This window comes from Notamacropus eugenii, chromosome 5 (genome assembly GCF_028372415.1).
Source record: "Notamacropus eugenii isolate mMacEug1 chromosome 5, mMacEug1.pri_v2, whole genome shotgun sequence".
Lineage (NCBI taxonomy): Eukaryota > Metazoa > Chordata > Mammalia > Diprotodontia > Macropodidae > Notamacropus > Notamacropus eugenii.
This window is the reverse complement of record NC_092876.1, coordinates 266,123,386-266,137,500: the sequence shown is the minus strand read 5'-3', so window position 1 is coordinate 266,137,500 and position 14,115 is coordinate 266,123,386. Positions and strand designations below refer to the sequence as shown.

At 35.9% G+C, this 14,115-nt stretch overlaps 1 protein-coding gene and 1 long non-coding RNA gene across 4 annotated transcripts in view; one reads left to right on the top strand and one right to left on the bottom strand.

Annotated features, from left to right (window-relative positions):
• Nucleotides 1–14,115, top strand: part of DNAH7 (dynein axonemal heavy chain 7) — a 282,757-nt gene that overhangs the window by 122,925 nt on the left and 145,717 nt on the right. For all 3 annotated transcript variants that reach the window (XR_011967739.1, XM_072612713.1, XM_072612714.1), the window contains 7 exons: nucleotides 3,370–3,618; nucleotides 6,477–6,626; nucleotides 9,917–10,099; nucleotides 10,493–10,669; nucleotides 11,174–11,305; nucleotides 11,631–11,855; nucleotides 13,459–13,656. Coding sequence is in view for 2 of the 3 variants with exons in the window: in XM_072612713.1 (XP_072468814.1) it covers nucleotides 3,370–3,618; nucleotides 6,477–6,626; nucleotides 9,917–10,099; nucleotides 10,493–10,669; nucleotides 11,174–11,305; nucleotides 11,631–11,855; nucleotides 13,459–13,656 (1,314 nt within the window). In the remaining variant the exon portion in view is untranslated. The remainder of the gene's footprint in view (nucleotides 1–3,369; nucleotides 3,619–6,476; nucleotides 6,627–9,916; nucleotides 10,100–10,492; nucleotides 10,670–11,173; nucleotides 11,306–11,630; nucleotides 11,856–13,458; nucleotides 13,657–14,115) is intronic.
• LOC140506029 (uncharacterized) overlaps nucleotides 1–14,115 on the bottom strand; it is a 121,934-nt gene that overhangs the window by 14,209 nt on the left and 93,610 nt on the right. The window lies entirely within an intron of this gene.

Genomic DNA, 14,115 nt, shown 5'->3' with positions numbered 1-14,115 from the left:
TATGAATTGAATAATTTTATTTTCTGGTCTTTGGTGCAAAATTTTGGCAGGGTTTATATTAAAGCTTAAAAAAACTTTTTAAGATAGAGATTCAGCTATCGTTTAACACTAAGGAAAAATATCCTAAAATGAAAATTAAAATTGTTTTTATTTCTTTAGATAAATGTAATGGAATTTATACGAATTTGTGAGACAAAATTAGGTTTGACACTCTTGATGTTTTTCAGGAATAGACACTGGAAAAAGTTGACTAAAGATGTCGGAATAATAAGAGTTTAAATAATGTTACTTTCCCTCATCCTCTAATTTCAGTAGGAAGAATTAAGGAAAGAGAGAAGTTCATGCAAAATGTGCACTCCTCAGCTTTTCCTAACTACCTGTATTTTAGGTTTGGTCGATAGGCAGAGGTAGAGTTAGAACAGGACTTTGCCCAGGGACCCCACCTTTCCATCAAGGTAAACTGCCTCTCACCTGGCGGGGGGACTTGCAGCAGCATAAGGGTTGGGGCTGGGGTGGGAAGTCAACAGCATTGGCAGAACAAGCTGACTTGTAGAACAAACTGACTTGAACCCCACTGTGCTTTAGAGTTATCTCATTTGACCCTGACAGCAATTGGGAGAGGCATTTGCCATTATTACTCATATTTTACAGATAAAGAAATTGAGGCAAATAGAGTTACTTGTCCAGGGTGAAGTATCTGACTCTGGATCTGAACTCAGGTTGTCCTGATTCCAGGCCCAGGCCTCTATCCACCGTGTCACCTCCTCTCTTCCTTTAAAGTGAACACCTTCCTGTGTTGATTCTTGATACTTTCACCTGTAAAAATATATAGTGAGAAGAGTGCTGGGCCTAGATAAGAAGACCTGAGTTGAAACCCACCTTATGCACTTACTAGTTGCGTGATCCTGGGCAAGTCACTTAACCACTGTCTGTTTCAGTTTCCTCAGTTATAAAACGTGAATAATTATAGCATCTACTTCATAGGGTTATTGTGAGAAAAGAATGAGGTAATATTTGTAAATGTTTTAGTACAATGCCTGGCACAAAGTGGGAGCTAAATAAATGCTTATTCCCTTTCCTTTTCCCCTGAAAAATCCCAAGTCATTCTCTCTCTTCTGCAATAAGTTTGATATTTGGCTAAATGTCTTCTCTATCTTAATTCCTTCTCCCTTTGAGCATCTGGAACTTCATATTTTTCATCCTCTTCAGTCTCCTTGACTTTTGTCTCAAATCTACTTCATCATAGACCTTTGTCTCATTCTACTGCCTGCATTTGCTTCAGACACCAGAATTCTAGTGTCTGTTCTGTATGTAGGGAGTTATTAAAAAATGTGTCAAATGGCTGAGGAAAGAGCTGAGAGCATTTCCATTTTGAAGTGGACCAGAACAGTAAGTACTTTCTAAACCCACATTTAAAAACCAGTATCAAAGCAACTTTTCTTGATACTGCAACAACCACTGAGTTTCTCAGTAGACGTAGGGCTCAAGTAGCTATCTATTGCCAGCTCCAAATTCCAGGGATACCAGGCCATTACATTAGAGTAGGCCATCATGGTCCCACCTGTTTCCTCAGTACTTCAGAGATCTGTGATCTTATTGATATGAGTACTCCCTCCAGCAATACAGGTTGCAAGCTTCTCTGATTTGCTAGATGGTCTTGGGGATTTACTGTAGAGGAAAAAATCATTGCTCTGCTGTCAATCTGATGCTGAACATCTCTCAGAAGTTAGCTAGGCCAGTTCTTAGATAACAGACATATTACATACATTCTATCACTAGCCTTCTCAAAAACTACAAAACTATAGGTTTTCCTATGGGTCATCAGACCACACAGTCTGAATAGTATGATCCTGACCAGGGAGAAGGGCAAACAATTTGGGCAATCCAAAAAGACAGAAGACTTTCTTCTCCTGTTTTTATACTAAGGAAGGGTTAGCTCTACATTCTTCAAGAGCTTAATTTGTCATAGCAAAGAAAGAATGGTTTTCATTAGAGGAGAAGTGGGGATATTAATATATGATAATTATAGTTACTAGTGTAAGGAAAGGACTAGAAGGAGGGCCCCATGTATGCAGAGAGGCCCACCTGTGGTGAGAGGCTGTCTTCAGTTGGCTCAAAGGGAGGCAGAATAGACATTCTTAACTTCTTCACCCACCTTTTCCCAAGGAAGATTTTCATTCCTTCTAGGAGGGGAAGCAGAAGGTTGGAGCCAGAGGCCCCTCTGTTCTTCTTAGAGAGAGGGGTGCTAGACTAGAGGTATATCTGTCTGACCCCTTAAATAGTGTTCATTTAGGGGATGTGATTATGTTCCATCTAGCTTTTTGTTGCTTTGTCATTTGGGGGACAAGGGAACCCTCAAGCTTGATACTTTCCCCACCTAATACCAGTTCTACAATGAACACAGAATAACCAAAAAAACCCGTTTATCCAAATCATAGCAAAACAGAAATCAGAGAAGGTATACATATACATAGTAGAATATGTGTTGTACGTACATATATATATATATTTTATTTATTCATTCATTCATTTATTTTTTTTTTATTTTTTATTTTTTTTGCGCTGGACAACACAGAGTGAAGGAGCTCTCCCATTGGGAGCAATGTAACTTAGCTCAACCAATCACCCAAGGGGACGTTCCATGGAATCTCTAGTGTAGCAAGCTGGGGACAAGAACATGGCGGAGACTGCCTGCTCCTCTCATGTCTGTCTTTCCACAGTCTCTTCCTTTACTAATTTGAAGTGATGTTGGCAATTGTATATCTGCTGTCTTGTTCCTCAAAGAAGACTCTCCCTAGGATAGCTGAAGGGAAGGAAAGTTCTGTTTGATGGGTCACAAAGGAAGGACTAGCTGAGAACTGAAGCTGTCATCTCTCATTAGCTCCACCTTGCTCCTCATCTCCCCTAAGCAGGAGAGAGTCACATACCAATGGGCTTTGGGACAGAGGTTATACCAGCAAATCGAGAATGCAGATTCGTATTGTTTTGGCATTGAGTATCTAAAAAAAATCATTTTAAGTGTTTCAGGGCAAAATAATACTGGTCAAATAATCTTTGTGGATTTAAAATGGTTAACTTTCTGAATGATGCCAAGGCAGTTGTATATTGGTTATGATTTTTTGAAAATATGTATATCACCATACCTAGAGGCTCACACATGCATTTGTTTTCATGTATACATTTGCATACATTTCTTTTAAATTAGGTAATATGCTGCTATCACATTATTAAAATATATTGTTAAAATACTTTTATATTACATGAATTTGAAGGTTTTATTTATATTTGGTATTATGATTAGCAAAATTTTAACATCTTTGTGCACAACAAAATATAATAAATATATACATTGAAATATTCTCTTGACAGGGAATTACTTCAGATTTGTTTCCTGGAGTCAAGTTGCCTAAACCAGATTACAATGATTTAATGGCAGCTATTAAAGATAACTGTGATGCAATGAATTTGCAAATGACCAAATTCTTTTATGAGAAGATTCTACAAATATTTGAAATGATGATTGTACGCCATGGTTTTATGATTGTTGGAGAGCCATTTGGAGGAAAGACGAGTGCATATCGAGTTTTAGCTGGTGCCTTGAATGACATTTGTGAAAAGGTAAGTATTTCATGAGCTAAATTAGTTCACCAAAGGTTTTTTTGATGCAAGTGTTTTGTGATATAAACAATGTATTAGCAAAACAAAGATGAGTGCAGCATTTTGGTAGATCCCCCTTCATGTTCAGAACTTCCATCAGTATTTCTTCAGTATGTATTAATTTAGCATCTGCTATGTGTGTTACAATGTGCTGGATACTGAAGAAGTATAAGATACACCACCTTCTAAGAACTTATAGTTTAGACACACAAAACCAAGGCTAATTCTAGACACACATACAAGGCTCAAAGAGTTCAGTCATTTGGTCATGTCTGACTCTTTGTGACCCGTCAAGGTTTTCTTGGCAAAGATACTGGAGAGGTTTTTCATTTTCTTCTCCTGTTCACTTTTCAAATGAAGAAACTGAGGTAAATAGGGTTAAGTGACTTGCCCAGGGTCACACAGCTAGTAAGTATCTGAGACCAGATTTGAACTCAAGTCTTCCTGACTCCAGGCCCAGCGCTCTGCCCACTGTGTCACCTAGTTGCCCCAAATTAATGATATGGACAATTAAATTCTTAAGTTCTTAAAGGATAGTTAGAATTTGAGTTGTTAATTAAGAACAAGATGGATATAATGAGATGGTAATTCTAGTGTCTGACTAATATGTGATGCTTTAAGGTTTTTTTGTAAAAAACCTTACATACATTATTTCACAACAACTCTGTAGGTGCTGTTAGGACTATTATCTCTGCTTTAGAGATGACAGTTAGGCGAAAGAAACAATATGAATAGTTTGATGTTGGCAATGATGATAGTATATTCAGTAGCTATTGAGGAATATAACCTGGATTACACAAAAGATTCCCATCAGGAATTGGTGAAAGAGACGATGTATTACCTAGGAGTCAGAAATCCCGGCCTCTAATCCTTGTTCTTCCACTGACCAACTTTGTGACCTTGAGCAAGTAACTTTACATCTGTGCTTCTCATTTTCCTCAAATGCAAACTGAAAAGGATTTCTTAAATAGAAATACACATATTTTTATCTATAAAGAGAGGAAGATGGGTGGAGCATTTGTTAAATACTTATCATATGCCCAGCACTGGGACTTAAACACAAGTTAAAAACACGACAGCCGCTGCTGTCAAGGTGCTTACATTGGGGGAAGATGACTCCTAAAAGATCCTGGGAGGCAGAGGCCATTACTAGGTTTAGAGAAAACATATCTCATGTGACTGCTGCCTCAAATAACTGGAGATGAATTTACCACCAGCAGAAGAGACTGTATAAAGAGAGGCAATACTAGAGCCAAGCTAGTGGTTGAGAAAAAAGCTCAGGGGTTTTACTAAAAAATATAAATGAATCTGAGTGAAATTTTATGATTATATAAGGTTAGATAGGTAGAGTGGTATCATAGACGTCATAGACTTAAAGAAGTAATTGGCACTTTAGGAGCAATATGAGCTGGCATTTGCTGTGCAAATTAGTACCTTTTAATTTATTGAACCAGGGGTGAGTTATATGATGGCTTGGCTCAGAGTCTTTGCATTAAATTGGATAAAGCTGTTCATGAAGAAACAAAACTGTATTTCCAAGTCCTGTCTGTTTGTTGACTTCAATTAGCATCAGATGCAAGACAAAGATTTCCAAGGTTTTGTGGTATCTGGATGTTTATGATTTGTGAATGCCCTTCTGCCAAGGAATGGGAGATAAGAGATAAGGAAGCAAAAGCTTAATATATTGAGGGAGAGGGCCAAATAAAGGAAGGGCATTTGAAAGGTGGAAAGCTTCTGTTTTTCCCAGCAGTCAGTATGGGAAGAAAATGTGGTATTGTGGACTAGGTGTTTAAAATTCAATTGGAAGAAAGAAGAAACGTGAATTCACCATAAGGCATAGACTGAAATCTTAGATAATTGCTAATAAATTCTTAGAGCTTAATCTTTGAAAATCTTGTTTTTCTGTATTTGTATATTTTATTTTTGTTTCCTGTTTTGTGTTATGTCTAACTTGATACTCTTAAAAAGCTTCTTGGACTCTGTTGTGTCTTAAGAGCTTGGCCAGGGATAGTCAGATGAGCGGAATCTATAAGAAGGCATTAGCATTATTAGTATTTGTAGCTGCCATGTTACATGATTCACTCATAGTTACAGTTCGATGTGTAGTTTATTGGATCTTTTACCTTGTTATACCTCTTTCATCTTACACTTATAAAGCTGATTTTTTTCAACTCAAGTATAGAAATTTTTATTTGCTTTTTAAAAAATCTTATCTTATTTTCTTTGGCCTATGGCTCTAGCCAAGCTAGAGTGGGAAAAACCTACTCATTTCTGGTTATTTATGCCACTCCAGCCTAAGCATGCAGATTGTTTTTTTTTTTCAGAGCATATGGCTGAGTGCATTTTTTGGAGGGCAGCTTGTTGTTAGACTCACCATCCTAAGTAATGCTATCTCAACAGTATCTAGCCATATGGTCCTTCACTCCTGATGTTGACAGATTTTTGTCTGCTCCATAACTGAGCCAGCTGCTATTGACCCAAGGGATGTATATACTTAGGGCAGAATCCCTTCATGGGTCTCAGTTAATCCTGGGGGACTGGAGGAAATTAAGGTCCACTTGGTTAAACCACCAGAAGGCTGGTGACTTAGAATGAATGCTGGTTTATGAGCGAGTCATTCCTTAGACTTTTTTCTGAGATACAGTAATCCCATAGAAGGAATAATTCAAGCTAGAAATGCCAGTTCTCATACAACCAACCCCCTATACCATCATCTTTGTTTTAATGGACTACTTTCCATCCCTTGAGGAAAATACAGTACAGAGTTGGACATATGTATTCTATGTATGATGTAAACTTTTTTTTTTTTTTGCATCAAGGGATTGATGGAAGAAAATAAGGTTCAAATTACTGTTATAAATCCCAAGTCAATAACTATGGGTCAACTATATGGACAGTTTGACTTAGTATCTCATGAGTGGTCTGATGGCATCCTAGCCGTAAGCTTTAGAGCATTTGCTTCTTCACAGGTAACTATTGTATATTTTATCTTATGTTGTTTTAAAAATTATTTGTTGTGTGACTTTTTTCAATTATTTTAAAAATTTGCATGTTTAATTTGTGATGTTCTTTTACAACAGATTGGCAGTCATAGAGCCTAGCTTTTCTTAGCACAGTTCATGGGAGTGGGCACTGTAAACACCTATAGGGCTGTTAGGGGAATTGGCATCATGTGTGTAGTCAGTGGGAAAGTGTAGAGAAGAGAAAGGAAAAGAAAATGACTGAGAGGAGAGAGGCACAGGTAACCTGGTAACTGATTCAAACACCATCCAAGAGCTCAATTAGCTGCCACAATAGCATCCCTTTTTTACTCATCTTTTCTGTCTGCTCCCACTTCTGTCTTTAGTTTTCTTTAGGTATACTCTAATAATAATAATGATAAGTGCAGGGTTCATTCCCAGATCTTTGAAAAGTGATGATTTTCCATAGAAGGAAAAGTTACAGAGGATTTACCAGTTCCCAGCTCTTTTCGGGGTGGGGAGTGGAGGAAGGGTGTAGTTCGTGTCTGCTGCTAATGCCATTAACAAGCGAAAGGGTTTTACAAAAAGACTCCTGATAAGACACGTGGTTCCTGTGACCACACCCAGTACAACTTCCCCATATCCCTTCACTGAACATCTTTCGCAGAATCAATAGGGGAACTCATCAGTGGGAACCCACCCTCCTCCCCCAATGCAAGGATTCTATCTCAATCATTTCCCCTTCCTCCTCACCAGTTTCCTGGCGGACTCTTCTTTTCCTGAGAAATCATAGGGGTCTCTAATGGTCTATCAGTTTAGGATTCTCATAGGCCTAACTTTAGAGTTTAGATTTCCTTAGGTATCAGTGCTGGGTTTCAGGTGGCAAGTAATACATTGATATGAGGCAGTGACCAGGAAAGTCTGTGTAAGAAGCATCCAGCAGGGAAAACATGGATTTTAGGATTTATACAATGGCAGAAACTATCAATGGAACAGAGTTAGAAGGGGTCAAGAAACTCATCAAGTATCTGGGCAACAGGTGGTCAAGTACCTGTGTATGAATAGAAGCAATAGGGGTCAGAAAATAGGGAAAGAAACCAATAATGACTATTAACAAGAATAATCTGACTACATTTTAAAATAGAGATTTCCTATAAAACTTCTTGCCGAGGGCCAGAACTGGTCCTAGCTTTTGGGTGGGTCCAAGCAAGTTGACCCTTGGATTCCATTCAATAGATATCTATCAAACAACTGCTATATATAAGGCATTGAATTTAACTGGGTATTTGAAGTGTTTACGGAGGATTAGTTCCTATGGTGTGAGGGCTTGCTGAACCTTTTTTCAGGGCTGCTCACCTCTACCTTTGGTATCCACAATCACTCAATTCTCACCTGTGACTCCAAGAAGCTGTAGCATTTGTAATGGCCTCAAGCTGGTAAAACCATCTTGGCAGAGGGATCCAGGTAACTGACAGGTCTCAAACCTGTTGGTAAATTAGGGATATGTCTACCCCAGGTATGTGAAGACTTCCCCCTGGCAGAATGGGTGAATGAGAACAATCTACGTGAAGAGCCATGAAGGCAGTAGGCGCTGTGGAGCCTGGTTAGACATTGAAGAAGCCAACGTCTTTCACTGCATCTTGGGCCATCACCAGTCATCTTTTTATTTTTTTAATTTTTGTTTTTCACCAGTCGTCTTCATTTTTGTCTTGTTGCTGGACTTTGACTGTAGAAGAAAGAGTAAGGATGACCACTTAGTGTACCTCTGCCTCACTTAAATCCAGTTCACATGCAAGTCAGTGCAGCACCTTTGTGATATCATTGACCTTCTTCAAAAACAAAGGACCAACAACCACAATAATTGCATTTAACACTTAGTTTTCAGATTTGAAAAAACATCACAGTCCCTTCCTTTTAGGAACTTGGGATCTAATAGGGGTATAGAGAGTGTACATAAGTAAGTGTGATACGAGGCAGTGGGTTAAGTACAAAGGAAAGCACTACATTAATTACTCTAAGAAAGTTTTGGATGGAAGAGATCTCACCTCTCTTTCCATGAATACCTTCAGTATTCAACTCAAATCTCACTTTCTATAGGACTTTCTGCTCCCCTGCCCAGATGCTAATGCCTTTTCCTCTGAAATTATTTTCCATTTACTCTGCACATATCTTGTATATATCTAGTTTTCACTTATTCTCTCCCTCATTAAATTGTCTTGAGGGCAGGGAAGTGTTTTTTGTTTTTCTTTGTATCCCTAGGGTTTAGGGTAATGCCAAGCAAGTAGTAAACAATAAATTCTGGTTGACCGACTGGCTTTAAGTCACAGGTCTCAGAGAAAACTTTATGGAGGAGATGGTCTCTGAACTGGACTTTGAGTGAGAAGGACTTTAGCAGATTTGGAGGTATGGAGAAAATGTCCCAGGAATTGGGAATGGCCTACATGAATGTGTGGAGGTGGGAAAGTACAGGACAAGAACTGGGAATAGTTGAGTCCAATTTGGCGCTATATATAGCTTAGTGTTTGAAGGTGAATTTGATGAACACCAAATAAGAAAGCAGTAGAATGGCTGCATTTATCACTACTATAACTAAAATTTCATACTGGTTGATGGAATGCTTCATATGCGAAGGTCAGTATGATTAGCACCAGTAGGCAAAATTTCTGCTCTTGCTGTCTCTCTTGAACCCTAAAGTCCTCCTGACCATTCTGATTTTAGAAACTATTCATGAATATTAAATTTTTTTTAACAGTCTAACGATATTGTCTTGGATAATATCTTACTTTCCAGGGTCATTTTTGTAAAGGTAGCAAAGCACAGTTCACTTTAGGTGTATTTGTTTGCATATGCACACACTTAGAGGAAAAGAAGAAAAAAGGGTTTTAATAGAGAACTATTGATAAATGATCTGGTAAACCATTCAAATGAGAATTCCCTTACTGTTTGGATTCAGTACCAGATTTATTTTTCTAATCCTAAAGCACCATAAGGAATTCTACAGATATGAGATCAAGAGAATATTGGCAATGATTAAATTTTAGCAACTTTAATTTGAGGAAAGAGGCTATATACATCTTGATAATTTAATACCACAGATAGGTTTCTGTTATGAGTATATTTATTTCAGTTATAAATTGGGTCAGAGGGCACATTGACATTTTTCAGTTTATTTTCAGTTTAATTATCAGGATACTGCTGCTTTTGATTGTCATGTGTGGTTTTATAATTTTTCTTAATTATTGGTCTAATGTTAAAAATGTTATCTTTTCCTTTCCCTTTGCCCTAAATCTGTAATATAGTCTCCAGATAGGAAATGGTTGATTTTTGATGGGCCTGTGGATGCAGTTTGGATTGAGAATATGAATACTGTTCTGGATGATAATAAAAAGCTCTGTCTAATGAGTGGAGAAATCATCCAAATGTCACCACAAATGAGCTTAATTTTTGAACCGATGGATTTAGAAGTGGCTTCACCTGCTACAGTAAGTCTTCCATTTTATTATTTTCGTACACTTAAAGTATGAAATTTTTAATGTAATGTGGTAATTTGGTAATGTCTTTTAAATAAAAAATATTAATGCAACCAACAAATTATTTCCTCTAAGGAAATTTTTTCTTGACCAAGACTATATTAAAATAAACAAAATATTTTACTAATATGCTGACATTCCATGGCAAATTTGGGATTCAGATAGTATTTCCTTCTCATCTACTTCTAATCATGTTGGAAATCATAGATTAAGAATTTGGACTAAAATTATCCTCAGAGCACTTTTCAGATATGTTTTTGTTATCGTAGATAATGCGTATAAGCTTATTCCTTTCATTAGTGTCATCTTGAAGATGAATAGTTATATTCTCATCTCTCCCAACAGGTTTCCAGATGTGGTATGATTTATATGGAGCCTCAGATGTTGGGCTGGAGACCCTTGATGTTATCCTGGTTAAATGTTTTACCTGTTGGAATCAATGCTTTTCAGAAAGGATTTCTAACAAACTTATTTGACAGAATGATCCCAGTTGCTGTTGAATTTGTTAGAAAACATACAAAGGTAGGAAAAATGGAAGTTTTTAAGAATTTTTTTAAAAATAAAAATTGAAGTTAACCTAAAAACCATTTTTCTCAGTTAGCTATTTCCCTCTATATCCTGTGTGCAAATGCAAAAGCTTTTGAATTTCATGTAATCAAAATTGTCTGTTTCATTTTTTGTAATTACCTCAATTCTTTATTTAGTTAAGAATATATCCCCTACCTATTGTGAAATGTATGACTTCTGAATGAATGAGGATGTGGATATATCTTTAAGTGACTTAAGCTTGATTCTCATTAATTTATTGTATTGATAAAATCATAACAGTTTTATATTTTAAAATGTAATTGCTTTCCTTGAAGATTTTTAGTATATAGTGGTTATTATTTTTTTTTTTTGGTTTGTTTGTTTGCAAAATAAATTTAAAGCAAGAATGCTGTGTTGGATTATGGCCTATACTCAATGTGGTGCATGTTTGATGCCAAATTTAAATACTTCTGTTGGTTATGTCTTTCTGTTCTTAAGGAATTGTCTCCTACATCAGATACAAATTTAGTTAAATCTTTAATGAATCTAATGGACTGCCTGCTGGATGATTTTGCTGATGAGGCCAAGGCTAAGACCAAAGGTGATAGTGAAGTTTACTCTTTACTTGAGGTAAGGGCTATTATTTTTAGCAACTAATCATTAAAAAACAAAATCCCATATTTTCTTAGTTCATTCATCTAATGATCATCTTCCTACTTAATGTTGAAAATGAGTAGTATTGTTGTTATTGAAGCTGAATGATCATATAGAGCATAAGAGGTAAAGATTAGAAACCACAGTATACTAGAGTGCCACTATTGGTGGAACAGTTTAAACTCTTGCTTTGTTTTTTTTTTTTTTGTCCATTTGAATGATAAATAAATTTTAAAATTCTATTTGCAATCTTTATGAAATATTTAAAGTATTTCTCTAAACTTATTTTCCACCAATATAGGGTATTTTTCTGTTTTCATTGACCTGGTCTCTTGGAGCTAGTTGTAAAGAAGACGACCGGTTGAGATTTGATAAAATTGTTAGAGAATTAGTGAATGGCCCAATTTCAGATGAAACTAGAAGAACATACAAATTGCTGAGTGGTACTGAAAAGATTCCTGTAAAACCTGTAACTATCCCATTTCCAGATGAAGGAACAATTTATGAATATCAGTTCATCAGTGAGGTGAGATTTCTAAAAAAAAAAAAAAAAAAGTTAACTTTCTTTTCTGAAAATCATATAGTATGATGACTGTTAACCAACATTGGTGTCAAGATTTGCATGTTAGTATATTTTAACTTTGTCAACTAGACTACAATCTTGTACAGTTTTCAAAATTTTTAAAATACGATGTAATAATTACAAAATTGACCTTTTGATTTCTTAAAAATATAATAAAAGCTTTGGTACCTTAATTATCCTATGGACGAAAGCTACGTTAGCTGTTTCCTTATATTTTATAGAATAATCATCATGATCTTGCATCCAGCAGTGTTTTATAATTCACAAAACATTTTCACATGCATACTCATTTGAGCCTTACAACGTTATGAGGTTATCAGGACAGTTATCGTTATGCCCATTTCACAGATAAGGAGATATTAAATTTATTGAAAGTCCTGGAGATAGTATATAGTGAAGATGGCCCTGGTATTTAGATTTCGGACTTGCAATTTGGTATTCTTAGCACTATACTATAGTGCTTATTTATACACATAAATAGGAAATTTTTGCAACTTTTTTTTGTGTGGAAATCCTCTTGTCTATAACTAAAATACAAATTGTTTATAACTTGGTAAATAGTCTTAGGATTTGAACCCTGGTCCTCCTGACCCCACGTGTAGTGCTCCATCTGCTGTTCTGTGCTGCTTCTTCCATGAAGTTCTTACTATTATTTTGTGATCTGCCCTTTCTCATTAAAACAAGTATTTCACACTAATTTAATATCTTACTTAATCAGAGATTTTCATTTAAAATCATAATGATTTTATGTTATTAGTACATATAGAAGTTTTAAATGATTAGGCAAATATCTATCATGTCTTTGCTCATTTCTTTATGCCTTTAGGACTAAAAAATATGCCAGGGCCTGAACATCACTTAATCTAACTGTTGGGACCACACTTCAGATTAAAACTATCCAGTTTTGAACCCTTTTACGTGACTGTTTGTGGGCAACTTTTGTTGGCTAAATAATAGAGTCCTGTTAGAAACTTTTCTTTTCTGTAAATATTAGATTTATAAATATACTTTTATACAATAAACTTTTAGTCTTTAGGCTCATTGATTTGACTCCATTTTAATTGCCACAGTGAAACCCTGTGGTAAGCCTCTCTTACTCAGATAATCTGAGCTAATATTAAATCTATTTTTAAAAGCACTATAATTTGTACTACTATGTTGTCCTTACAGTCTGTGAGTGAAAAAAAGTATTATTGGCTCAAATTACCTAATGAAATTCCATACCTTATTTTAACCAGTTGCTAAATCCAGTTTTCTCAATGCCATTGATTGGGCTGAGATTCTTAATTGTTTTTAAAATTTTTTTCTAAATTTTGTATAGTTCTTAGCTTTTTCTCTTGCTTTATATAAAAATATTGTTTGCTTTTCTTTCTCGAATTTTTAAAGTTTAAATCTGAAACTCAGTGTTGCTTATTTTAAGGATCAAGCAGATGTGGAAACATCTGATGTTATAGTACACATGTTTTTCCCTTTATAAAACTGAGCAGAGCCTCTCTTTAACAAATGCTTTTCTAACGTGCAACATTTGACTATTTGTGGAAAACAGGGAATAGGACGATGGGAAGCATGGGTAGACAGACTGCGATCAGCTCCTCCTATTCCTCGAGATGTGATGTTTAATGAAATCATTGTGCCAACTCTGGACACAATTAGATATTCTACATTAATGGGCTTGTTGACCACACATCAGAAACCCTCAGTATTTGTGGGACCAACAGGAACTGGGAAGAGTGTGTACATCATTGTAAGTTGTTACAGAAATTTTCATTCTAAAATGAATAGTATGACTTTCAAAATAGTAACAAGAACAACCTTATAGAGCTAGATGGGTGAGTGTGTGTGTGTGTGTGTGTGTGTGTGTGTGTGTGTGTGTGTAATAATGGACTTGAAGTATTTTTATGCTTTTACCAAAGAGAATGTTGGGTACGTAGTTATTAATTTTGACAGCTGTTAAACAATTGATATTCTACTAAGAGTTCTTTTCTACCACTAATCAATAACCTCAATTACACAGGAGTAATCTCCTTTGAACTGTTTTTTTATTACATATTTTGTGTCAATTTTAATTTGTGTAAGCTGTGACAATAATGTCACACAACTAAATTTCATAAGCTGTTTGTAGAAATAATAATAATAATAGCTAACATTTACATAGCACCTACTATGTGCCAGGCACTGTGCTAAGCACTTTGCAAGTATGATC